We start from the raw sequence: 26,008 nt of genomic DNA, 5'->3' as shown, positions 1-26,008 counted from the left end.
CTCCATTACAAGCCGCGGTAATCTCTAATCTCATAATTGTCAATTGATGTAAACATGTATTAATTAATTTACATTGCTATCTCACAATGATTAAAAATTAAAAATTATAATGTTATATAATTATACTACAAATCATCTGATAAACACACTGCTCTAGCTACTATAAAACTGTGGAAATATCTGCCAATGACAAATAGCAGCAGAAATAGAAAATTGGTTGCCACACTGTACAAGCCAGCATAGAAAGATGCTTATAAATACGACTAGGTTGAATATTAAGTTTGAACATTTCCTAGAGACTACTGAGTTGTTGTTGAAGTGTAATCAGTGGTGGGAGAACTCCCTCTCCAGGTCTCCTAGGTCACCCAGGTTGAGGTCATCAAACAGTGTGTTGGCATCAACTGAGGGCAGAGTTAGTGTTAGTAATACGCTATAGAATCATGCAGTAGTCACTAGAGGGAGGTGTACTGTATAGCAATGGGAAGCTACTTATAATCATCATATTGTGTGTCTACAGTGGTAGCCGTGTGCAATCGCTCACAGTAGCTGTACAGATTTGCCTGCTATCACATAAGATGTGCAATATATTGTTACCATAACAGGCTAACGGTCTGTAAGGGTATATAGCTAGGGTAATAATATGACTCACATCCTGAGAGGCGATTTATGTATGTATCCTCCTCCTGTTCTGGTGCACTAGACGAGGTAAAGGATGAGGACCCACTCTGTGTCATTGGGTCTAGGGACTCCGCCTGTGTGTGGGGGTGTGGTGGGCGGGTAATTATACTGACAGTATGTGCGAAATTGCTAAAAAGCTACAATCATTCTACCAATCTTAAGAACACACACAGCCAGCTTTACCGTACGCCTCAAGGCATAATTATAAGCTGTACTAATAGTGGCCTATAGGCTCCTATACTCCCGAACCTTGCTGAGTCGTGGTGCAACTGACGTGCTAGCTGACGTGCTGATGTCCATAGCACTGAGAGAGTAGGCGGAGGGAGAACCATCCCTCGGCATGTGTCCACCCACCACACTCAGACTCTGACCTCGACCAGCTACAGTGTGGAAGGGGACTAATTAACTAGCAACAGTGTGGAAGGGGACTAATGAACTAGCAACCATCACAGAACTCTTTGGCATTTCAACCAAATTTACATACATGCATCAAAAAATTGTGCTTACATCTTGGGTCGTCTTTACCCGCTTCCTGTAGGGGAATATTTAATAACATGTCTGAGTGTACTGTCTATAAACCGCCCTAGTGTGTATGTGTGCTCAGCCATAACTTTAGTTACGTTGGTCCAATAACGTTAATTTTATGATTTTCTGAAAGCTTAGAGAGTGGCCTTTCAGATGGTGTGTTAAAAATCAGCCGAAAAAGAAATTATGGCTCGTTTTAAATTTTAAGATTTGAGCATGCGATCTGAAAGAGCTCCTTCTAAGCTTTCAGAAAATCAGAAAATCAACGTTGTTGGACAAACAGAACTAAAGTTATGGCCGTTCAAAGATACTTCATTTAACGCTACACTTGTACATTTGTATATAACAACCAACACGATCTAGTTATGTACAGGAGGACGTACTCACCGGCATTTCGTCAGGGTTCAGGCTCTGATAGGGACCAAAGTGCTGCACGTGGGTGAAGTTAGTCGGCCCAGAAATAGCAAACCTGCTCGACTTTTTAGCTCCTTTTTGTGCGCTACAAGTGACCATAAATACACAATAATTACATTGTAAGTACCAAGAAAACAACAAAACGGGACATTTGTATACCACACTAATGCTTGTATTTTTAAAATTGTCATACTTTGGATTTGGCAGTTTCTTGCTGACCCTGAGGGCGTTGGTGGCCGACCTCCCTCGAGTGAAGCTGGGCAGACGCAGTTGATCTGTGAGGGGTGGGGTTAATATAGAGGGCGTCCTCTGGTTGAGAGTGGCGGCTTAGCTCACCGTCTTCCATTTGCTTCTTGAGATAGAGCATTGTCGGCTGTTCATTGATAGAGCACAGCGTGAGGTTGCCCTCGGGGGAGAGAGAGTTGATCTGTAGCAATGAGTGGGTGTATGTGTGTGTGGAGGGGGGGGAATGTAGCATACAGATACATTTAAAAAGAGTTATTTTGTACGAACGGTTCACATGCAGCCACAGTACATCAATCAGAGAAGCACACAAATTATAGTACATGTACATTGTAGGTAGCCTGACAGAACATCTTTACCTTTCTGAAGGAGATGGTTTGTATCCATTTGGCAGTGACCACATCGTATATCTCCAGGGCACTCTCGCAGTAGACCAGCAGGTGGGGGTCAGAGTACACTGGGGGAAGAGGAAGGGGTCAGAGTACAGCACTAGAGGACAGCTACTACATCTAGATTATTCAAATGATGTGTTTCAATCCAAAATTTCTTCGGAGCCTAAATTTGACATTTTTCGGCCTAGGACCATGGGCTATAATCCATGGTATCGCCAAATTGGCAAATACTTTTATCTCTCAAATACGAAGTTTGATGACACCATTTGAAAGGTCTTTTTCTGAGCTTTCAGAAAATCATAAAAATTTTGACATTGGATCCACAGAATTCAAGTTATAGCAGCTGAAAGAGTCCCCCCAAACCATTGATTAAATTGTGGAGGGGGAACATCTTTCAACAGCCATTAACTTGAGTACCGTTCATCCAATGTCAAAAATATTCTAATTTTCTGAAAGCTTAGAAAGAGACCTTTCAAATGATGTGTTTCAATCCAAAACTTCTTCGGAGCCTAAATTTGACATTTTTCTGCCTCGGACCATGGGCTATAATCCATGGTATCGCCAAATTGGCAAATACTTTTATCTCTCAAATACAAAGTTTGATGACACCATTTGAAAGGTCTTTTTCTGAGCTTTCAGAAAATCATAAAATTTTTGACATTGGATCTACAGAATTCAAGTTATAGCAGCTGAAAGAGTCTCCAAACCATTGATTAAATTGTGGAGGGGGAACATCTTTCAACAGCCATTAACTTGAGTACCGTTCATCCAATGTCAAAAATATTCTAATTTTCTGAAAGCTTAGAAAAAGACCTTTCAAATGATGTGTTTCAATCTAAAACTTCTTCGGAACCTAAATTTGACATTTTTCGGCCTCGGACCATGGGCTATATATAATCCATGGTATCGCCAAATTGGCAAATACTTTTATCTCTCAATTACGAAGTTTGATGACACCATTTGAAAGGTCTTTTTCTACATGTAAGCTTTCAGAAAATCATAACATTTTTAACATTGGATCCACAGAATTTAAGTATGGCAGCTGAAAGAGGCTCCATAATTTGCCTGATATGAATTTTGTAGCTCACCGAAGGAGACAGGTGCAGAGTGCCAGAGGAGCTCTTGTTTCCGTGACCTCCGCCCCTGTCCATTCACGTACACACCCACCACTGCAGGGGGTCTCAATATCACGTACCCCCCACACAGATTGACTCACTATTGAAGCACAGTATGTACTCTTGTCCGTTGTTGATCTCCACGGCATACATGGCTGGCAAACTGTTGAGGCGGATGAACCCGAGAGTGAGGTCATCACTGTGCACAAGACCTGTGACAGAGGGAAAGTGGCTATTACACTTGTCGTCGATGATTCTTATTTTATTCTCAAAACAAAATTTGAATGCTTTTTATTATTGTACACAAAATGACAACGCATATGAATATCCCTATGACCCTTGGTAACTATGTGTGTATCGTGTATCCATGGCAACTCACTCTGTGACTTCTCGTCCATGTAGATGTGTATCAACGAGAAGCCAGACTGATAGCCAACACACAGCTTCTCATTGAACATCTGCATACACTCGACTTGCAGTGGCAGGGTCACCTCCTACACAGCACACACCATGATATACAGTATACCAACAACAGCTATAAGATACACTATTGATCACAGAACTTGTATCTAAGCACATCATTGGAAAGGTAATTCTGAGAGCTATTGAATGCATCAATTAGTTTTGAAATTGGATAATCGGAACACAAATTACGGGCTCTCAAAGATAGCTAATAACATATTTAGGCAAGCACAGGTCATGTGATACCCAAGCACAGGTCATGTGACTGGTACCTTCTTCTTCTCGTATCTTTGCTTGGTTCTGTTGACCTCCAGAATGACCACCTTGTTCTTGACAGCTGCACACACGTACACAGTGGGTCCCAGTGAGCCCGTGGTGAACACGTTGGCCCCCTCCGTCTCTGGTACCTTAATCACAGCGTTCCTCAGATCCCCACTGTCCAGGGCAGACAGGGAGATGAGACGCACACACAGCCGGGTACGCCCTGTGGAGGGGGGAGGGGTCACACAACTATACCATAGTGCTAGAAATAATAATTTATATAATTATGCGAGCATAAAATTATGCATTTTAAAGCTCCAAAAATGACATGAACTTATTTTCTCGATTGCAGGCCTCGAATTAATTGTGCGATTACAAAAGTATGTGATAATAAATAAAGATAGCGTTAGTTAGCATCACACAAACATTTCTGGCACTACGTGATTTTATAATGATTATATAGTGACGCTCACCAGCTAATAGTGCGATCAGCCCCTCCTCCTGCAAGATGCGTATGTGAGACACCTTCCTGATGTCTCGGTCACTGAACTTGAATAACCCCTCGTCCACCACATTCAGCATGTATAACCCCTCAGTGTCTCCGAGGAGAACACGTTCTGTGGTGACAGAAGGGTTAATAAAGCAGCAGCCAGAAGAAACACACTAGCACTATTAGCCATTATTCAGTGATGTGGCCAGCATCTTAAGATGTCCAATTCTCACTCTCTTCATGTTAAATTTGTCTTTATTTTTACAGCCTAGCATGTGGTAACTATAGAGATGGTTAGTACCAACCATCACCACCTACCAGTGTGGGCACATCTCTCTGTGTACTCTACTGTACTGTACTGTACCTGGGTTAGCGATGGCTGCACACGTGATGTGCTTGAGTATCTCCAGTTGTTGGGTGGTGTACATCTCACGACAGCTGTACATGGCATTCTGAGGGGGTGTGATATGGGGTGGAGTCATGTCTTCAAGCCATACCCACTTACCATTTGATTAGAGCTCTGTTTGGCTGCCTTCTGTAGCTCTTCCAGTGTGGCCACCCAGCGATCTCTCTCCGCCTCATTGTCTGTAAGGATGAGAGCCTCTGAGCGAAGACTAGGGCATCCAGGCTGGTTGCATGACATCTGTGTGGGGTGTGTGATGTGTGGAGGTGTGTGAGGTGTGAGGGAGCAACATGTGTGATGTGTGGAGGTGTGTGAGGTGTGAGGGAGCAACATGTGTGATGTGTGTGTGGGGTGTACAGGCAATTAAGACTAATAGCAATAAGTATACCAGATACAATGCAGCATATTAACAGGACTGTTGTAACCAACCTTGAAGATGGCTGGGATGAGCTTGGGTCCAGCATGGATGACATCTTGAGAGGTCACCTTACTCACACGGAAGTTCTGGTCCCTGTAATAACAATATGCACTGACCTGTTGGACACTCACACAACACATCACTATTATCCTGTAGCCAATTTATATTGTGCCAAAGTTCTTGAAATTAATACATCAATTAATTGATTGATCACCTGATATCAAAGATGAGTGTGGCAGCGACGGCAGGAGAGTGGATGTCACTACCAGGGTCATGTAGGAAGACCTTGAAGTCACACACAATAGCGTACCCTCGTTGCCAACCACGCTTAACTCCGCCCAGTTTAGGGATCTTGATCCAGCCCTCACAAGCTGTGCCCACACCGTGATGGATGTCAATACCAAATGGTAGCTTGGCTGTACGGGAAGGAGGGGCAATGAGGTACTGACTGAAACAAAAAAGACTATTTTGGCAACTATTTTCGACTGCCCATAACTTTAGTTTGAGACAATCAATTTCAAAACTAAAACAAGCATTCAGTAGCTCTAAGGGAGGTCTATCACATGGTGTGTTTTTAACATTAATAGAATAATGAGCTAAGCGGGAGAGGGTTGTGGATAGCGAGGAAGAAGAAGCGTTGAGCATAATTATAATAAGTGATGTTATTAGTGATTGCATGGTTACCTTGTCCCGGGGGGAGGGGGCAAGTAGGCACTGCCTTGTCCTTACAGTGAACATGGCAACTCATCTGGCAGTCTGTCCGTGTGTACGTGTTTGTGGTGTGTGTGTGTGTGTGTGTGTGTGTGTGTGTGTGTGTGTGTGTGTGTGTGTGTGTGTGTGGAGGGGACTCACTTTTACAGACGAGACCCTGTCTGACGAGACCGAACATGACGCTGGTACACGTGTCACACTTTGTGGGGGCATCGAACGTGCGCACAATCAGTTCATGTACACTACCACCACTTTGGGAGGAGGTCTACAGAGGATGGGTGTGGTCAAGCATGTTTTATCCCTCTCTATGATGATCTTACCTTCCTAGTGGCAGCGGGGGGAGGGGGGGCTGGTCTGTGGTCAGGGGGGCGCTGGGCAGGGGACTGGAAAAAGTGACTCGTACTGTCAGAGCGGTGGCCACCGGCTGAGGGAGGCAACGACAGAAACATGTAACACTCCATTTTATAATTATGAATGCTAGTTTCGGGGACTCTTTCAGCTGCCATAACTTGAATTTCGTGGATCCAATTTCAAAAATTTGCTGATTTTCTGAAAGCTTAGAAAGAGACCTTTCAAATGGTACCATCAAAGTTTATATTTGAGAGATAAAAATGTTTGCTAATTTGGTGATACCATGGATTATAGCCCATGGTCCAAGGCTGAAAAATGACAAATTAGGGCCCCAACCAAATTTTGGATTGAAACACATCATTTGAAAGGTCTATTTCTCAGCTTTCAGAAAATCACAAAATTTTTGACATTGGATCATCAGAACTAAAGTTATGGCTGTTGAAAGATATTCAACTATATGTACAACCATGTACCCCAAGTACCCATGCAGTGTCGCCTGGTATAATTATAGTAAATGAACTCTGACCTAGTCGCAGCTGCTTCATCTGCTGTTGCAGCTTCTCGTTCTCAATACGCAACTTGTCCACCTCTGTCTCCGCCTGTTGTGTGTGTCTGCCAGCCGAGAGAGAAACCATGGTAACCAACCTAACACAGACGCACAATCGTACGTATGCCCAAACTTACGATTCCATTTCAGCCATCTGAGCTGTGATCTGAGTGAGCTGCTCTTGAGTCTTCGCCTTCTCTGCCATTTCATTCTTCAGTTGCAGCTGTAACTCGAGGTTACCTCCCTTGTCACGCTTGAGTGTACGTCTCTCCATCCACTCCTCCTTCTGACGACCAAGTGTTGACGCGTTACTCTTGAGGTTATCAACATCATCAGCTAGCTTCTTGGCTACGTTCTTAAGGTACGCTCTGTGAGTGGGTGGAGTGGGCGTGTGAGGGGTAGAGTGGGTAGATAGATAAATGTAGTACATGTACAGACAAAAAACTAAAAATCTAAGTTGCTACAGCAATTTAAAAGTTCATTATTTGCCCTAGTTCTTGTCACATGATATTCGTACCGTGCATCCTTCTCCTCAGTGACCCACTGAATGATGTCAGCGATCTGGCGCTCCCACTGAGTCAGCAGTTCTCTGTTCTGCCGCAGCTCCTTCAACTCAACATCAACCTCGGCCTTGTTGGACAACATGTCCCTGTTGGCAGACGACACCTGCAGTTATGGTGGTGGGGGGGGGGGGGTTCAGTTGAGCAAGTGTGGCAATGTCTGTATGACGATTGGCAAATACTGTGAATGAATCAAGGCTCCTTGATCTGAAAATTCACACTTTTTACAGAAAATGGACGGGTTTGGCTCGAAATAAATTAATCTAAGCACACCATATTGTAGCACTATCAGAGAGCTACTAAATGCATATTTTAGCTTTGAAATCGGAGCCTCCATTACCTTGTCCAGTTCCACTTTGAGTTGCTTGTTTTGGTCCAACAGCATCTGCTTTTCCCTATCAAATCTCTCGCTCCTCTCACGTAGACCCTGGTCCAACTCCAGGACACTATATGGTGGGAGGGGGGGTATGAGGTATGATGGTAGCCCATGCATGGTCTTTTCCCGAAAATAGGAAATTATGGCCCGCTCTAAATTTGGGATTTGAGCATACCATCTGAACGGGCTCCTTCTAAGCTTCCAGAAAATCATAAAATCGTTGAATTTGGACCGTCCAAACTCTAGTATTTTAGTGCTTTCAAAATGAAGTAGTTTTGTAATGTACGTACTGCGTTTGTTTGGTTGAGTGGGTCACCTTCCCCTATAGCACAATAGGCCTATAACAATTCTAATGGTTGTATTTGTACATGTACCTCTTGTTTCGTGATCGTGTCAGTTTGAGCTGCAGCTCGTTGTTTTCTCTCTGCAGGTCGGTGTTGCTAGCCTCCGAGGACCCGAGCATCTTCTTGAGGTTCTGTATCTCAGTGCTGCTCTTGGACTGGAGACTAGAGACTGCCTCCTGATGCTCCGCCTCCTTGGACGATAACTCCGTACGAAGTCTGGGGAGGAGAGAAAGAACGAATAGAAGAGTGTAGGAACAATCATAAAGCTACCAAAACAGCTGAAAAAGCGCAAGGCATATATAGCCTTGGCTTTTGTTGAAATTGTGCTGTATTTCTAAACTTGTATCTGTGCATGTAATTTTTATTGTGCACGATTTGAGTATTGTACGATGATGCAACTTACTTTGCTATTTGCTCTTTCATTTCTAGACTAGGGGTGGAGTCTGAAGTGCGTCGTCTGGTGCTCTTTAATTGGGATATCTCATCCTCGAGGGACTTGATGGTTCCCTCGTGACGTCTCGCGGCTTTCTTGTATTTGTCAGACTCGCTACGATACTCGTCCACGTCCGCTGCCAGCTGATACAGGGAGGAAGGGATTAATTTTGTTAATGTATCCATACGCCTACGCAACACCCACACATACCGCCCACACCACACACACACTCACCGCCCTCCTCTCTTTATCTAATTCCCTGTTGTTCTTCCTCAGAGAGTCAACCTTTTCAAGCATCTCCTCTGCACATGGAGAATAATATCACACACACACTATCAATGAACTGCCAGACAGGCACACAGGCACAGGCACACACCCACACACACACACATAGGCACACACACAAGCACACAGGCACACACCCACACACACACACACATAGGCACACACACACACACACATAGGCACACACACAAGCACACAGGCACACACCCACACACATAGGCACACACACAGGCACAGGCACACACACAGGCACAGGCACACACACAGGCATAGGCACACACACAGGCACACACCCACACACACACACAGGCACAGGCACACACACAGGCACAGGCACACACACAGGCACAGGCACACACACAGGCATAGGCACACACACAGGCACACACCCACACACACACACAGGCACAGGCACACACACAGGCACAGTGAAGCTTTGTACATGTGCACACTTTTGTAGGGTTTGCTACTTCGTTTTACTCAGTAGTAATATTATTTGTCTGTTTGTACTAGCCACACACTCACCGATCTCCTCTCCTTTCTCTCTAGCCAGTCTGGAGAACTTGACCTTTTGCGCCCTCACATCGCTCAGCCTAAAGCAATCATTGATCTAAACACACCATCTTGTAGCTCTATCAAAGAGCTACTGAATGCACATTTTAGTTGTGAAATTGGACAATCGCAACTAGAGTTACAGACTATCAAAGATTGCTATAATAAAAGGAGTCTACATGTCTATAACATGTGTAGCCTGCACTAGCGACAGTCTCACTTCTCAGTTAGTCGTGTGTTTTCCTCCTTTGTCTCCTCCAGTTGCTCGCTGACACCGCGTAGTCCCTTGTCCTTAGTGGCAAGTTTTTCCCTCAGAGAGCTCAGCTCCAGACTGAGCGAGCTCTTCTCTGACTTGAGGGTCTTAGTGGTACGTTCTAGTGTACGAACCTTGGAGCTTGACTCATCTATAAGGGGGAGGGGCTTCAATATCAGGCCACACCCCCTTATACACGTATGTTCGAAGAAATTAATCCCACAATTTTTCGAATGTAGCCCCTACTCACACATAAACTTACCATCTCCAGCTGGACCAGATGTCTCAGAGATGGTTTTCTTGGCTAGTTGTTTCTTGAGTGTGTCCATTTCTGACTTAAGTCGACTCACTTCCTTGCCGTCCCCTGCTGGGGGGCTAGTCCCCGTACCTCCCTCAGTGATGGGGGGGTTGTCTGAGAGGCTACTGTTGTGTGTGTATGTGAACCCTACGAAGGGAAGGTGAACTGTGAGGGCCGTCATCTTACTAGAGGACATCGGATCAGGCTGTGTGGGTGTGAGGGTGTGAGGGTGTGTGTGGTGTGGGGGGTGAACGAAGGCAATAATTTTAATGGACATTCTCATAAATTATATAAATGTAGCATTTACTATAATTAGATAGAGTATGACATCATACAGTGTCACTATGACATCATACAGTGTCACTATGACTCACATAATGGCCCCGAGGCATGCCGTCGTCCTCTTCCTCTATGGGGTCAAAGTTCCTTGTATCAGTGGGAGAAGAGAACTCTGGTATGTACGGTGGTGATACATTGCGCATGTTGTCCCAGTCCATCGTACTGAAGAATGGATGAGAACGGAAATCCTCTATACCACTGCGTCCCAGCCGATCCTTGGCATTACATATCAGCCTGTGTGTGTGTGTGTGTGGAGTGGGCGTATGTGTGTGGGGCAGTTGCATAGGGGAGGGTAACGAGTTATACTTATTTATTATTGTATTATTATTATTGTACGCTCACTTTTTGATGAGATCTCTAGCATCACGTGACACCATGTCATAGCTCACATTCGCTGGGAATGAGAAACGAGACTGTGGAGGCAACAAATAACAAAATAAAGTTATTAGAACAATCACTATACATTGCTAACTATAACTCGAGTTACGATTGGCCAATTTCAAAAGTAAAGGTTGCGTTTTGTAGCTCTTTGATAGCTCTATTGAATATGCTATTTGTATTACAGTTCCCATAGCGTACAGTGCCTGAGGGGAGGTGTGCTTACCTTGTGTTGCATGATTCTGCCGTATGTCTCAATGAGGGACTCGGCATAGAAGGGGGTTTCCCCAAACAACATCTCGTAGAGACAGATACCGAGGGACCACCAGTCGCACTCTCGTCCGTACACACCTCTACCATCCTCCATCGCCTATGTGGGGGGTATGGTACAGTTAGGGTGCTTCGTGGGGGGTAAGGTATACACAGTTAAGACGCTGTGTTCCCGGGAAATGAACAGAATCATAATAATAATTATCATATACATAACCCTCCCCCTTCGTCTATTATTAGGCCACACCCACTTACGGTGAGTATCTCCGGGGAGATGTAGTCGGGTGTCCCCACTGCAGTGGTACAAGCAACCTTCCCACGAGAGTCCATTTTGAGACAAGAGCCAAAATCAGCCAATCGGATGTGTCCATCTTTACCAATAAGGACGTTGTCAGGTTTAATATCTCTGAGGGTCAAAGTGCATACTGAATCAACTTTTATTGTAATAATAATATACATATGTGCAACATCACTGTGTACACACACACACACGCCCACTCCACCCCCCACACACAGTACCTATGGACGTAGCCTAGCCGGTGGATGGCGTCGATAGCCAGAACCATTTCACAGGTGTAGAACTTGGCCATATCCTCCGGGAGGTGGTCCTCATACTTGCTGATGAGTGTGAGCACATCCCCACCGAGGTAATAGTCCATGGCTAGGTACTAGAGGGATGGGGTAAGAAAGATGGAAACATTATGTAAATGGTTCAATTCCCACACACACGCAGGCTGAGGTCTGCTAGGTTGCCTACACACACACACACACACACACGCACGCACACACACACGCACGCACGCACGCACGCACGCACACACGCACACACACACACACACACACACACACACACACACCAAGTTCTCTCTGTCTTGGAAGGCAAAGTGGAGCGTAGTGATCCATTCTTGTGGGCCGAACACTAGCACGTCCCTCTCCTCACGGAAGCAAGCCGTCTGCACAACACACACCATTAGAACAGACAGTACAGTTGTTGATCTAAGCACACCATATTGTAGCACTATCAAACAGCTACTAAATGCATCTTTTAGCTTTGAAATTGGACATTCCCAAAACAAGTTATGGACAATCAAAATTAGCTCTGAAAAAAGTGTTCTAGTGTACTATACTCTGAGACGTTCTAGTGTACTATACTCTGATGTTGTGCCAGCTCTACACACACTCACTGTACACACACACAACAATAGCATCACCATCTAAATACAGTGGAGATCAAATGTGACACACAAAAGAAGGAGTGGCACAAGCCAACCATAGCCAGCCAACCAGCTAACAATACTGACTGCTGGGTTTACTCTAGGACTAATAATACAATGCCAGTGTATATACATGTAGGTATAACAATGCTAGTGTATATACATGTAGGTATAACAATGCTAGTGTATATACATGTAGGTATAACAATGCTAGTGTATATACATGTAGGTATAACAATGCTAGTGTATATACATGTAGGTATAACAATGTTGAAAGCAACTGAATGTTGGTAATGGCTTGTTGGTTAGTCTAGATAATGGCTACACACAGTGGTCTCACCTGGCACACACACACACACACACGCCCACACACACCACACACACCGCAGTGATCTCACCTGGTGCCTTTTGAGCATCTTCCATTTATTGAGAATCTTGAGAGCGTACACTTTACCAGTGCTCTTGAGTTTAGCCACCTGCAGACACAGCATCACATCTCACACTACACCCACACCACACACCCACACCCACACAGCATCACATCATCTCTCCAGTTATATCACCCACTAGCTTCCATAGAGATGATACAGGAAGGTAAGTTAGTAAACTTGATATGAATACGGTTGTTATGCATACTGAGAGGGTACTGTACCTTGACCTCTCCAAACACCCACCCACCCACATATTATGTACCTTGACCTCTCCGAACGCCCCCTTTCCGATGAGCTCGATAGTTTCAAAATCGTCAGCACATAATCTGAGGCTCTGTATATTGCTCACCACCGGCTTGGCTGTGTGTGTGTGTGTGTGTGTGTGTGTGTGTGCGTGTGTGTGTGTGGGGGGGGGGTTAAAACTTTAGGCTATAATCCAAGGCTATGTGTAGCAGATGAGCCCACCCAGCAAGTAGTGACACACACACACAGAGACTGTGGTTAACACATACAATGAACTGTATTAAATTGCTGCCTTAATTTGGAGCATTCCTAACACACAACAACAGATCATCCCTATTTGGTGGAGTGGTGGACACTATCACCTTTCTCCTTCAATGGTATCAAAGTTCCCAGGCAGGAGTGGCATTGCGATAAATTATACTCAAAACAAGAAGAGCTAGAACTCTGGAGTAGACACACTACAAGCTATACGTGTAGAATTAACATTTGGAAGACACTACACATTGCAGCACACCCACCACACACACACACCTCCCATCACATAGTCCAGTCAGCTGCTTTGATGAAAGCCTTTATACACACTGTACTGTATTATACAGCAAGCCTCTAGTCTCCTATCAGGCCAGTAGTCTACACACAGCCTCTACAAAAACCACCCATAGACACAACAATAGAGAGGCGGTGACCACACCCAAACACACGTCAGTACGCACACACACACACACACATACTCACACACACACACACACACACACACACACACACACACACACCACACACACGCCCACACACTCACACACACACACACACACACTCACTGTAAACAGTAGGCTGGTTCAAGAATGCACTTTAGGACAATATATAAGAGGCCAAGAAATAATCAAGTATCTATAAGTGATGCAATTAACTCGCCTATTAAATACTAGCCAGTGATTGGTCAATAGAACACGCAAGCCAAAGGTGGGGGCGAGTAACCTAGCAACCAAAGACAAGCCTTACTGAAATGTTTTATACCATAAAACCACCACCACAGATAATGTCGGCTTGTTGAAGGCTACCATAACTGTCTTGCTCATAATACACAATGAAAGAACAGCTACAGTGATTACCATGTACATGTAACGTCAGGTACGTCTTTCTACAAGCATCTACTGTACTGTCTCATCACACTGTATACTACATATTGTCAGGACAACAGAACTTAAGAGTAATACAAACACGTTATGCAAATGTACAACATGGTAACAGCTACACAATCTTGGTATGACATATGGATAAGTAGACTGTGAACAATGGGCTGGCTAGGTTAACTGTTACCAAGTAAGCAGGTAGCTATAGAATATCAGCAGGAGACCAATAATTGCTGATATGGTTGTCCTATGGACATTCAACGTGTGCTAATACAGTCCCCCAGTTAATGAATGTAATATAAACACGGAATTGACACAGTAATATGAATTTGTGGGAGAGTCAAAGAAGTAATGAGTATTGAATATCAGAGGCTCATCCAGACATGAACTATCTATTGAGATCTAAATAGGACGGCTTATAGTACTGTACATTGCTATACCAACACAGGGCATACATGTAAATAGTCTATACCAACATGGCTCACACGTGAATGGCTTATAGTATTGTAACACAGCATACATGTGAATGACACCACTAGTGTTGTGTGAGGACACAGGGGGAGTGGCCTGGTTAATATGGAGGACAAGGTGAGGGGGAGTGGCCTGGCTAATGTGGCAACAGGCTGGTTGTTAGGGACTCACTTGCATCTGCAAACAAAGAGACAGTCTTCTCTTTCTTGAACGATGAGGTACAACACTCATCATAGAGGACGATGAGAGCATCTAGTAGAGTCTCGATACTATAGCTCTGTCCGTGGTCTGTAACACTGTGTGCCTGTGGGCGTGTGTGTGTGGTGTGTGTGTGATTGAAGGGTATACAAAGGTATGGGGTGGGCAAAGATTGTCAGTCGCACACCCTCCCAATTATACGGAAGAAGCTTTAATCCTTAATTTATATTGATTCAACAATGGTTGGAATTGTGTGTGTGGTGTGGTGTGTGTGTGTGTGGTGTGTGTGTGTGTGTGTGTGTGGTGTGTGTGTGTGTTGTGTGTGGTACAATCGTCCTATGATTCACACACACCATGAACAATCTCTCCAGCTCTGCCATCCTGTCCTCTGGGTCGTCCTTGACACGAGCCTTGGTACCCAGAGCCATGCCAGGGAGACGAGGCTGGTCAGAGGCCATCTTATACCTCTCACAAGAGTGGGGAGGGGTCACTAGAATAACAAACTTCACTATTTAGCTAGCTAGTAGACTAGTTCATTGGTCTAGTTCAGTTAGCTATCTACACTGCACTTTAATAATGATAGAAGCCAAGAGCCAATTGAAGAGGTCTTTAGGAATTTAATAGACGTAGACAAAGCTACAATAATAAATTGTGTACATGCACTTTGCATACCAAGGTCATGACTCATGAATCTCTTTAACTTTCCATCTTATTGCACATGCGCAGTAGATATTGCGCGTGCGCGTGCTATTTGATTAACCATTTCAGACATCATAATGACATTAATAACACAACCTGTTGCACTATATAAAACACCAGTCAAAATATCATGTATCAAGGGCTAGCTAACTACACAGTACAGCCTCAGACCAATGTCCCTAGGCAGGCTGTCCCCTGGCAGTCAGGGAAGGCGTCAGTGTAAGGGATGATGTTGGCTTGGGTGGTGTACTCAAACAGTGATCCTTTTGGCCCAGGAAAAGTCGCCTGTATATACAGTAAAGAGTTAGAGTGCATTATTGCCAGCTGCATGGTGATCTACTCACCTGTATAAAGAAAGCTCTCCACCCTTCCTCTGGAGTTGCCATACTTGCCACATAGTTCCCATTAGCCTATAGAAAACAAAACACTCAACCATATAATTATACTGTTATCAAGACAGTGATTCAATGGCACATACATCAGGTTGGAGATCTTTCGAGAACCAAAACACAGGCTGTGGAATGGGATCTTTAGAACCTGGCGGCAAAGTCAGCAGACGAAAGTCTTTCCTGAATCAATGACAATCACAGACATTAAGAACACTACTTTCCTATACTTATTGACTATACGTATATATATAACAAGCCAGACTATAATTATATACAACAACTATCAACCTTTTGCTCTGGACGGTGGTGGCGTGGAAGACCTTCACATCAGCTGGTTTGATATCAGCTGACATGGTGATAGTCCCACCATCAGCTGTCTACAGTGGACGAGCAAACATTCAACATACGCAATAATTTAAACTTCTACATGTATAGTAAGTTACTGACACTCAAAGTTAGCTATCAAAAAACTGGCCTGACTTTTTCAGCTGCCATAACTTGAATTCTGTGGATACAATTTCAGCGATTTTATGATTTTCTGAAAGCTTATAAAGTCAAATATTTGCCAATGTTGGCCAAATACCATGGATTATATATATAGCCCATGGTCCGAGACCGAAAAATGACAAATTAGGGCCCAATGAAATTTTGGATTGAAACACATCGTTTGAAAGGTAATTTTCTAAGCTTTCAGAAAATCATAAAAATTTTGACATCGGATCAACTGTACTGAAGTTATGGCTGTTGATAAACACTACGTTTAATTAATGATTTTGGGAATCTTTCAGCTGCCATAATTTGAATTCTGTGGATTGAAAATCAAAAATTTTAGGTTTTTCTGAAAGCTTACAAAGAGACCTTTCAAATGGTACCATCAAAGTTGATATTCGAGAGATAAACAATTTGGCGATACCATGGATTATAGCCCATGGTCCAAAGGCGAAAAATTACAAATTATGGCCCTGACGAAATGTTGGATTAAAACACATCATTTGAAAGGTCTCTTTCTAAGCTTTCAGAAAATCATAAAATTGTTGAAATCTGATTATCTGAACTAAAGTTACAGACAATCAAAGTTAGCCATCAATGTTTTAAAAACACCCTACGTTTGTAAGTATTACATGACTTACTGCGTCCATTTTCCATGTCATATTTGGTCTTGCCGTATTCTGAAAATTCAACATTAGATATTTCAGCAGTATTTCAGCCAATGATAACGTACAGTGAGAATGGAGAGGTAGAAAGCTCTCACTGAGAAGATGAGGCTAGTGTAGTGACCGGCACAAGAGTGTTCAGCATTGGGTAGCATCCTACACAAGGAAGCCGAGGCAACAATCACATGACACCCATAATGCACGACACTCATAATGCACACAACAAAATAAAATAATAATATAAAAGTCCATAGTATTTTGCCAAAATTGAAAATGTATATTAATTTTGAGCAAATTTGTAATAAAAAAATTATACCTGAAATATTTTTGGTCCGGGAGGGCGTCCCAAAAGTAGTGATTATCATCAGGCATGAAGAACTCGTCCCCTCCGGAGTTGATTATCATCTTGGGCATAGTGAGGCGGTCAAGATACGCTGCAGCAGAGGGAGGGGCTAGTCAAATCTAGCACTCTTAGACTATTGGGAAAACTTCAAAATTTGGATGGGGCCATAATTTGTTACTTTTCGGCCTTGGACCATGGTATTTGGCCGAAATTGGTAAATTCTGTCAGCTCTCAAATATGAGCATTGATGACACCATCTGAAAGGTTTTTTTCTAAGCTTCCAGAAAAATTAATCATAAAATCGTTAAAATTGGATTCACGGAATTCAAGTTATGACATCTGAAAAGTTTGTTTAAAAGCCTAGCTTTTGATACTTTTCCTACGTACCATAAGGGTCGACAATGTATGCCAGCTGTGTCATGATAGGGTCGTCCAGATAAGCAGTCACGTTGAGCTCATGATAGTCGGAGAAGGCAAAGGTCCATCCTCCCAGCATACGGTAGTGGTGATGCATGTTCTGTGAGAGAGGGGGGGGCAATGAATGGTCATGTGATATATTGTACTCTCACCTTTTGCAGGTTTAGTAGGTCCTCTACTATAGGTATCATTCCGACCACTCGCTTGTCTACTATACCAGTGGTCCAGGTGGTCCAACCACGCTGTGTGGGGGGTAATGACAGGGGTAATTAACAACGCTGTGTGGGGGGTAATGACAGGGGGGGTAATTAACAACGCTGCGTGGGGGGTGGTGACAGGGGGTAATTAACAACGCTGCGTGGGGGGTGATTATAGGGGGGTAATTAACAACGCTGCGTGGGGGTAATGACAGGGGGGTAATTCAATTAGCTACGAGAATGTACTGCAAACACAATTCTTTACTAGCGTTTGTTACGATACCTTTGAAGCTCCTCCGATCACAAACTTGGTGATATTGGCAGCTGGGTTCTTCTTCTTACTGAAGTCTTCTACAGTGTCCATAGCCCTCACCACAGCCTGTGTGTGTGTGGTGTGGGTGTGTGTGTGTGGTGGGCGTGTGTGCATCCACTCATCCTAATACCTTGGTCATTGGTAGGCGCAGGATGTACTCTGGACTATCGGGATGCTTGAGGAAATGGTACCAAGTATAGGCAATAATAGCGTCCTCATCGCGTTCCTTCTTCAGAGGATCTTCCTAATTCAAGAGAAAAGTGAAACTCAAATTTTACGCCAGAAAAAGAACACTTACAGAGAACACAATTCTCTCGTTGGGAATCTGGAACAGTGTGGCTGTCACTCTGAGAGTGAGAGTACATGCAGTCAGTGTATGGTGGTGATATTATAGGGATAATAGACAGTGTGGCTGTCACTCTGAGAGTGAGAGTACACGCAGTCAGTGTATAGTGGTGATATTATAGGGATAATAGACAGTGTGGCTGTCACTCTGAGAGTGAGAGTACATGCAGTCAGTGTATGGTGGTGATATTATAGGGATAATAGACAGTGTGGCTGTCACTCTGAGAGTGAGAGTACATGCAGTCAGTGTATGGTGGTGATATTATAGGGATAATAGACAGTGTGGCTGTCACTCTGAGAGTGAGAGTACATGCAGTCAGTGTATGGTGGTGATATTATAGGGATAATAGACAGTGTGGCTGTCACTCTGAGAGTGAGAGTACATGCAGTCAGTGTATGGTGGTGATATTATAGGGATAATAGCTATTTCTACATTATACACTAGCAGTTATTGTGTTGACTAACGTTCCCGTTGTAAAGCAGGTGACGGTTGAGAAGAGACAATCAGAGCTGCTGATCTCAGGTACTGACCTGTGTGGGTGTGTGGGTGTGTGGTGTGTGGGTGTGTGTGAGGAGATTACTTAGTGTGATAACACAAAATCAACACTGAAAGTTATTATTCATCAAAACTGTGGATTTAAAAAACAACACATTTTTGCGATTACATAATCCATGAGAGGTCAAGTATTATAGTAAGCGCATGTACCCAGTGTTGCTCCCTCCAGTGATATATATGAAGGCAGTGTCCGGATACTCAATCTTGTCAGGCACATTGATGACCATGTAGTGCCACCATACTGACCTGCTCACAAGAGATGCTGCAGTCAGAGCAACAATAGGGACTGATTAAAGGAAGCCATAGCTACACAATGCAGTTATTAGAACAATGGATGCAACTTTTGCTAATTAAAATTGTGCATGGAAATAGAAGTAGGCGGCAACTGCACACACACACCACACACACACATACGTGATAGCCAGGTCTGTGAGGTCATGTTGATGAAGTATGAGGTGTAGCCATCTCCTCTGTACGAGTTCCCCATATCTCTGTACTCATAGGTAGAGTCAGGCTTGTTGACATAGTCGTCCAGAGGAGTGGTGGCCTGGGGCCTGGAGCTAGGGAGGCAGGCAGTCTGACACACCAGCAGGCCCAAGTAAGTGGCCGCGAGCAGTATTTGCAGAGACATGGCTTGTAGAGTAGGCAGTGGGTACAGTATCTTTCTCTTATGTTATATATAAATAACTAGATGACCTCTAGCTAGCTAGCTTTTACAACATGTGACCAGCCCCACCCCCCTTTTAGCTAAGAAGGGTTTTCCCGTACAGGTCATAGGTTAATTTGTTGCTAGAAATTTCTCTGAGTGACATCTTGTGTGTGCGTGTGTACAGCTACAGTTCATAGCACTGAGGCCGAGAAGATGTCGAGACTCGACTACAGCAAGTGGAATCACATCGAGGTGGCTCTATCGTATTTATTGGGTTTTATAAAACGATCCATGTGTGTAGTCAGTGTCTGTGTGTGTGTGTTGTGTGTTGTGTGTGTGTGTGTGTTGTGTGTACTTATCTACACCTTCTATTCAGGTGAGCGATGATGAGGATGACACCCATCCTAACGTGGACACGCCCTCTTTGTTCCGATGGCGTCACCAAGCAAGAGTGGACAGAATGGAACAGACCAAGGAGGAGAAAGATCGGCTCAAGGCAGAGGAGGAAGAGTGAATATTTAGTTATTTATTTATGGTAATGCAGACATCATTATTATTCCCTTGCAGACTCCAGAAGAGAACAGCTGATATCCAGAGGAAGACTAAGGAATTGTCTCTCTTGAACGAGGACGCTGTAAGTTTGTGTGTGGGCGTGTGGGTGTAAGCGTTACGTGTGTGTGTGTGTGTTGTGCAGCAAAAGAAGGAAGCAGCACGAGTGAGGACAGAGCTGGCAGTGCTCAAGAAACAAGAAGAAGAGTTCAAACAAAAGGAGGCGGAGATTGCAAAGAAAGAACGAGTAAGATTTTATTCTTGATAGTCGTGTATATAACCCCTCGTGTTTGCAGCTGACCCCCTGGAATGTGGACACTCTCTCTCAGCCTGGCTTTGACAAAACAGTGAGTTATTAGTTTGACTACCACAAACCCCCTGACATGCTACTACCCCCTGACATACCACAAACCCCTGACATGCCTCTACCCCCCTGTGTCAGGTGATCAACAAGCCCAAGCCCAAGCCACAGGAAGTGGACGAGAGTAAGAAACACGAGCAAATGATTGACTTCATCAACACGAACGAGAGCACCATCAAGAAGTTTGGAATGTTGGCCAACTATGATGCGAGGTACAGGAGGGTTGGTGGGGGTGTGGGGGGTGGGATGTGTGGTTGGTGGGGGTGTGGTTGGATGGTGTACATGTGCCTCAGGGCTCTTCATAGAGGGAAGCTGTCAGTACTTGTGTACTGGTTATTGTGTGAATATGGTATTGATTGCCCTCTCCTCCACTGCAGTCTTGAGTTCTTGAGGGACAACTCACAGCTTGTGTGTTTGGACACGGCTAACTACCTCACCATGTGGTGTGTCAATCTGGAGGTTCAGGAGGTAAGTGGGTGTGGTCTGTGTATACATGGGTGTGGTCTATATATACTGGGAGCGTGTATAAATGTACACATGTAGAATGATCTCACCAATTAATGCAATTAATACGATGCACCCACACACACACACACACACAGACACACACACACACACACACACACACACACACACACACACACACACACACGCACACACACACGCACATCGTGTGGCCTGCAGAAGTCATCTCTGATGCAGAGAGTGGCCCACCAGACTATTGTGATGCAGTACATCCTGGAGCTGGCCAAACAACTCGACAGGGACCCTCGTTCCTGTGTGCCCGGCTTCTTTATACGGTGGGGAAATAATAATTATGTAGAACAAGTTCTGAAAATATAACAATTTCGTGACAAAAGCGGAGGGTGTGGGCTAACTGTCATATGACCCCCTGTAGTATGAAGTCAGCGGAGAAGACGTATCTGGATGCATTCCAGGATGAGCTGGGGGCGTTCATTGGACGAGTGAGGGGGCGGGCCAAGGCAAGGATAGAGGAGGCAGCACGAGAGGTCGAAGAGGTCAGTGTGGGGGGTGTGGTTAGTGTGTGAGCAGTACGTGGGGCTAATAAATGCACATAATAATTATGAGTTCAACTTGAGTAACATTGATCCAATTTCAAAAATATTCTAATTTTCTGAAAGCTTAAAAAGAGACCTTTCAAATGATATGTTTCAATCCAAAACTTCTTCGGAGCCTAAATTTGACATTTTTTGGCCTCGGACCATGGGCTATAATCCATGGTATCGCCAAATTGGCAAATACTTTTATCTCTCAAATACGAAGTTTGATGACACCATTTGAAAGGTCTTTTTCTAAGCTTTCAGAAAATCATAAAATTTTTGACATTGGATCCACAGAATTCAAGTTATAGCAGCTGAAAGAGTCCCCGAACCATTGATTAAATTGTGGAGGGGGAACATCTTTCAACAGCCATTAACTTGAGTACCGTTCATCCAATGTCAAAAATATTCTAATTTTCTGAAAGCTTAGAAAGAGACCTTTCAAATGATATGTTTCAATCCAAAACTTCTTCGGAGCCTAAATTTGACATTTTTTGGCCTCGGACCATGGGCTATAATCCATGGTATCGCCAAATTGGCAAATACTTTTATCTCTCAAATACGAAGTTTGATGACACCATTTAAAAGGTCTTTTTCTGAGCTTTCAGAAAATCATAAAATTTTTGACATTGGATCCACAGAATTCAAGTTATAGCAGCTGAAAGAGTCCCCGAACCATTGATTAAATTGTGGAGGGGGAACATCTTTCAACAGCCATTAACTTGAGTACCGTTCATCCAATGCTAATTTTCTGAAAGCTTAGAAAGAGACCTTTCAAATGATATGTTTCGATCCAAAACTTCTTCGGAGCCTAAATTTGACATTTTTCGGCCTCAGACCATGGGCTATATAATCCATGGTATCGCCAAATTGGCAAATACTTTTATCTCTCAAATACAAAGTTTGATGACACCATTTGAAAGGTCTTTTTCTGAGCTTTCAGAAAATCATAAAATTTTTGACATTGGATCCACAGAATTCAAGTTATAGCAGCTGAAAGAGTCCCCGAACCATTGATTAAATTGTGGAGGGGGAACATCTTTCAACAGCCATTAACTTGAGTACCGTTCATCCAATGTCAAAAATATTCTAATTTTCTGAAAGCTTAGAAAGAGACCTTTCAAATGATATGTTTCAATCCAAAACTTCTTCGGAGCCTAAATTTGACATTTTTCGGCCTCGGACCATGGGCTATATCCATGGTATCGCCAAATTGGCAAATACTTTTATCTCTCAAATACAAAGTTTGATGACACCATTTGAAAGGTCTTTTTCTAAGCTTTCAGAAAATCATAAAATTTTTGACATTGGATCCACAGAATTCAAGTTATAGCAGCTGAAAGAGTCCCCGAACCATTGATTAAATTGTGGAGGGGGAACATCTTTCAACAGCCATTAACTTGAGTACCGTTCATCCAATGTCAAAAATATTCTAATTTTCTGAAAGCTTAGAAAGAGACCTTTCAAATGATATGTTTCAATCCAAAACTTCTTCGGAGCCTAAATTTGACATTTTTCGGCCTCGGACCATGGGCTATAATCCATGGTATCGCCAAATTGGTAAATACTTTTATCTCTCAAATACAAAGTTTGATGACACCATTTGAAAGGTCTTTTTCTGAGCTTTCAGAAAATCATAAAATTTTTGACAATTGGATCCACAGAATTCAAGTTATAGCAGCTGAAAGAGTCCCCGAACCGTTGATTAAATTGTGGAGGGGGAACATCTTTCAACAGCCATTAACTTGAGTACCGTTCATCCAATATCAAAAATATTCTGAAAGCTTAGAAAGAGACCTTTCAAATGATATGTTTCAATCCAAAACTTCTTCGGAGCCTAAATTTGATATTTTTCGGCCTCGGACCATGGGCTAATCCATGGTATCGCCAAATTGGCAAATACTTTTATCTCTCAAATACGAAGTTTGATGACACCATTTAAAAGGTCTTTTTCTGAGCTTTCAGAAAATCATAAAATTTTTGACATTGGATCCACAGAATTCAAGTTATAGCAGCTGAAAGAGTCCCCGAACCGTTGATTAAATTGTGGAGGGGGAACATCTTTCAACAGCCATTAACTTGAGTACCGTTCATCCAATGCTAATTTTCTGAAAGCTTAGAAAGAGACCTTTCAAATGATATGTTTCGATCCAAAACTTATTCGGAGCCTAAATTTGACATTTTTCGGCTTCGGACCATGGGCTATAATCCATGGTATCGCCAAATTGGCAAATACTTTTATCTCTCAAATACAAAGTTTGATGACACCATTTGAAAGGTCTTTTTCTAAGCTTTCAGAAAATCATAAAATTTTTGACATTGGATCCACAGAATTCAAGTTATAGCAGCTGAAAGAGTCCCCGAACCATTGATTAAATTGTGGAGGGGGAACATCTTTCAACAGCCATTAACTTGAGTACCGTTCATCCAATGTCAAAAATATTCTAATTTTCTGAAAGCTTAGAAAGAGACCTTTCAAATGATATGTTTCAATCCAAAACTTCTTCGGAGCCTAAATTTGACATTTTTCGGCCTCGGACCATGGGCTATAATCCATGGTATCGCCAATTGGTAAATACTTTTATCTCTCAAATACAAAGTTTGATGACACCATTTGAAAGGTCTTTTTCTGAGCTTTCAGAAAATCATAAAATTTTTGACATTGGATCCACAGAATTCAAGTTATAGCAGCTGAAAGAGTCCCTGAACCATTGATTAAATTGTGGAGGGGAACATCTTTCAACAGCCATTAACTTGAGTACCGTTCATCCAATGTCAAAAATAATCTGAAAGCTTAGAAAGAGACCTTTCAAATGATGTGTTTCAATCCAAAATTTCTTTGGGGCCCTAATTTGACATTTTTCGGCCTCGGACCATGGGCTATAATCCATGGTATCGCCAAATTGGTAAATACTTTTATCTCTCCAATATGAACATTGATGGTACCATTTGAAAGGTATCTTTCTAAGCTTTCAGAAAATCATAAAATTGTTGAAAATGGATTCAGTATAATTATGAGTTATATACCCATGACTCATTATGATGCTTGGTGTTGTAGGAGGCTCGCCAGGAAAGGCAGGGACCTGGTGGACTGGACCCTATCCAGGTCTTGGAGACTCTACCTCAGGTGATCAACATGTACTGCATGTAAGGTTGTGGAGATTGCTAATGCTATTTTGTCATAATTATTTTCTGTGATCTTGAAATGAAGTGGATCTTCGAAATAATAATTATGATTACAGAACTGATTGCTAATATTTTACAATAATTATATAGTGTTTGTTCGGAAATTGGCTTGTTTTAATGATTATTTGCTGCTTCACCTCACAGGAGTTGAAGGAATGTTTCGAGACAAAGAGTGTGTCTAAACTGCAAGAGGTTCTAGCCAAGCTGTCCAAAGAGGAGGCAAGCTATCACATGAAAAGATGCGTGGACTCTGGACTCTGGGTCTCTGATGCCAAGTCTGCTGGTACGTAATGACATGTACAAACTGCCACATTTGTCTCCTAGCCATTTACCATATTAAGGCAACACTTGAATATTTCGCCACCATAATTATAAGTTTTGTGTACATAATTTTGCAAACCATTTTTTTTATTTTTAGTTAAATTCGTAGCCTAATTTGGCCCAGGATGTTGATTGAAATTGTGGGATAATTCTTGTAATCCTGTACTATGTCCCTGGTCATGCAGGACTGACCCCTGCCAGTGAGGAGCTAAAGAAGCTGCGAGCTGAGGGGACGGCCGAGGTACGTGATGGAGAGAGGGACGTCATGGCTGACCGCATCCCCATCACTGACGAGGAGATCTATGAGGAGATAGACTCGGGGGACCTGGGCTTGGACTGAGGAACACTTGGAATGACTTAATGACTTTTTTTTGTGTATAAGACATTGTTCAATTTGATCTGTTTATAATAAAAAACAACCTTTTCTGCATAATTTATACTATTCGAGTAAGCCGCGGCTAATTATTGAGCAAATGTTTTGCAGCCACCAGCCCCTCCCCCTTATTATCGCCCCGGTAACTGGAGCTACATATAAAATGGCTGAATAGAGATAGGACTAGGAGACCTCACTAGCACTACTGTAGAGATCATGTATCGCCACGGCCGCTCTGGGTAAGCCGCACTACTTGTACTAGCTCTTATAGATGTCATGAATGGTGTGTGTGTGTAGGAGGGAGCTATCT

General features: G+C 43.2%; 4 protein-coding genes across 5 annotated transcripts in view; 2 read left to right on the top strand and 2 right to left on the bottom strand.

The window, feature by feature from the left end:
* Positions 1-36: 36 nt before the first annotated feature.
* On the bottom strand, positions 37-15,465 carry LOC135344474 (serine/threonine-protein kinase MRCK alpha-like). Of its 2 annotated transcripts, XM_064541685.1 has the most exons (40): positions 15,139-15,465; positions 14,759-14,891; positions 13,006-13,103; positions 12,711-12,788; positions 11,956-12,051; positions 11,618-11,766; positions 11,354-11,504; positions 11,055-11,198; positions 10,793-10,863; positions 10,486-10,684; positions 10,076-10,316; positions 9,781-9,964; positions 9,534-9,601; positions 8,958-9,025; positions 8,694-8,866; positions 8,321-8,506; positions 7,911-8,016; positions 7,528-7,676; positions 7,148-7,378; positions 6,990-7,075; positions 6,433-6,536; positions 6,254-6,377; positions 6,086-6,157; positions 5,616-5,817; positions 5,413-5,494; positions 5,086-5,223; positions 4,945-5,032; positions 4,564-4,707; positions 4,102-4,313; positions 3,747-3,861; positions 3,469-3,579; positions 3,341-3,421; positions 2,220-2,317; positions 1,954-2,044; positions 1,811-1,892; positions 1,591-1,702; positions 1,186-1,210; positions 928-1,058; positions 650-752; positions 37-401 (listed from the first exon to the last, which is right to left on the bottom strand). In XM_064541685.1, the coding sequence occupies exons 1-40, from the start codon at positions 15,241-15,243 to the stop codon at positions 325-327; spliced, it is 4,908 nt and encodes a 1,635-aa protein (XP_064397755.1). In that variant the 5' UTR covers positions 15,244-15,465; the 3' UTR covers positions 37-324. The 2 variants fall into 2 exon arrangements, with proteins under 2 accessions (XP_064397755.1, XP_064397756.1); XM_064541686.1 differs by lacking the exons at positions 13,006-13,103; positions 14,759-14,891; positions 15,139-15,465 and adding an exon at positions 12,965-12,972.
* Positions 15,466-15,547: 82 nt separating this feature from the next.
* LOC135344478 (autocrine proliferation repressor protein A-like) lies at positions 15,548-19,926 on the bottom strand. The gene is made up of 15 exons (XM_064541691.1): positions 19,613-19,926; positions 19,349-19,460; positions 19,108-19,173; positions 18,596-18,644; positions 18,428-18,541; positions 18,268-18,363; positions 17,940-18,029; positions 17,758-17,887; positions 17,344-17,461; positions 17,096-17,183; positions 17,004-17,042; positions 16,162-16,250; positions 15,963-16,053; positions 15,829-15,894; positions 15,548-15,769 (listed from the first exon to the last, which is right to left on the bottom strand). Exons 1-15 carry the CDS (start codon positions 19,827-19,829, stop codon positions 15,650-15,652), a joined length of 1,485 nt encoding a protein of 494 aa, XP_064397761.1. The 5' UTR covers positions 19,830-19,926; the 3' UTR covers positions 15,548-15,649.
* Positions 19,927-19,958: 32 nt separating this feature from the next.
* On the top strand, positions 19,959-25,758 carry LOC135344480 (hsp90 co-chaperone Cdc37-like). The gene is made up of 12 exons (XM_064541694.1): positions 19,959-20,099; positions 20,224-20,357; positions 20,415-20,481; positions 20,542-20,643; positions 20,693-20,743; positions 20,839-20,969; positions 21,135-21,225; positions 21,442-21,557; positions 21,656-21,776; positions 24,877-24,945; positions 25,149-25,287; positions 25,511-25,758. Exons 1-12 carry the CDS (start codon positions 20,061-20,063, stop codon positions 25,663-25,665), a joined length of 1,215 nt encoding a protein of 404 aa, XP_064397764.1. The 5' UTR covers positions 19,959-20,060; the 3' UTR covers positions 25,666-25,758.
* A 54-nt stretch (positions 25,759-25,812) lies between these two features.
* The window catches only part of LOC135344477 (uncharacterized), a 4,416-nt gene continuing 4,220 nt past the window's right edge, over positions 25,813-26,008 (top strand). Inside the window, exons 1-2 of the mRNA XM_064541690.1 lie at positions 25,813-25,937; positions 25,996-26,008. The exon at positions 25,996-26,008 is cut by the window's right edge and continues 84 nt beyond it. Coding sequence (XP_064397760.1) covers positions 25,915-25,937; positions 25,996-26,008 — 36 coding nt within the window. The 5' untranslated portion in view covers positions 25,813-25,914. The remainder of the gene's footprint in view (positions 25,938-25,995) is intronic.

This window comes from Halichondria panicea, chromosome 11 (genome assembly GCF_963675165.1).
Source record: "Halichondria panicea chromosome 11, odHalPani1.1, whole genome shotgun sequence".
Taxonomy (NCBI): Eukaryota; Metazoa; Porifera; class Demospongiae; order Suberitida; family Halichondriidae; genus Halichondria; species Halichondria panicea.
This window is presented reverse-complemented; position numbering and strand designations above follow the sequence as displayed.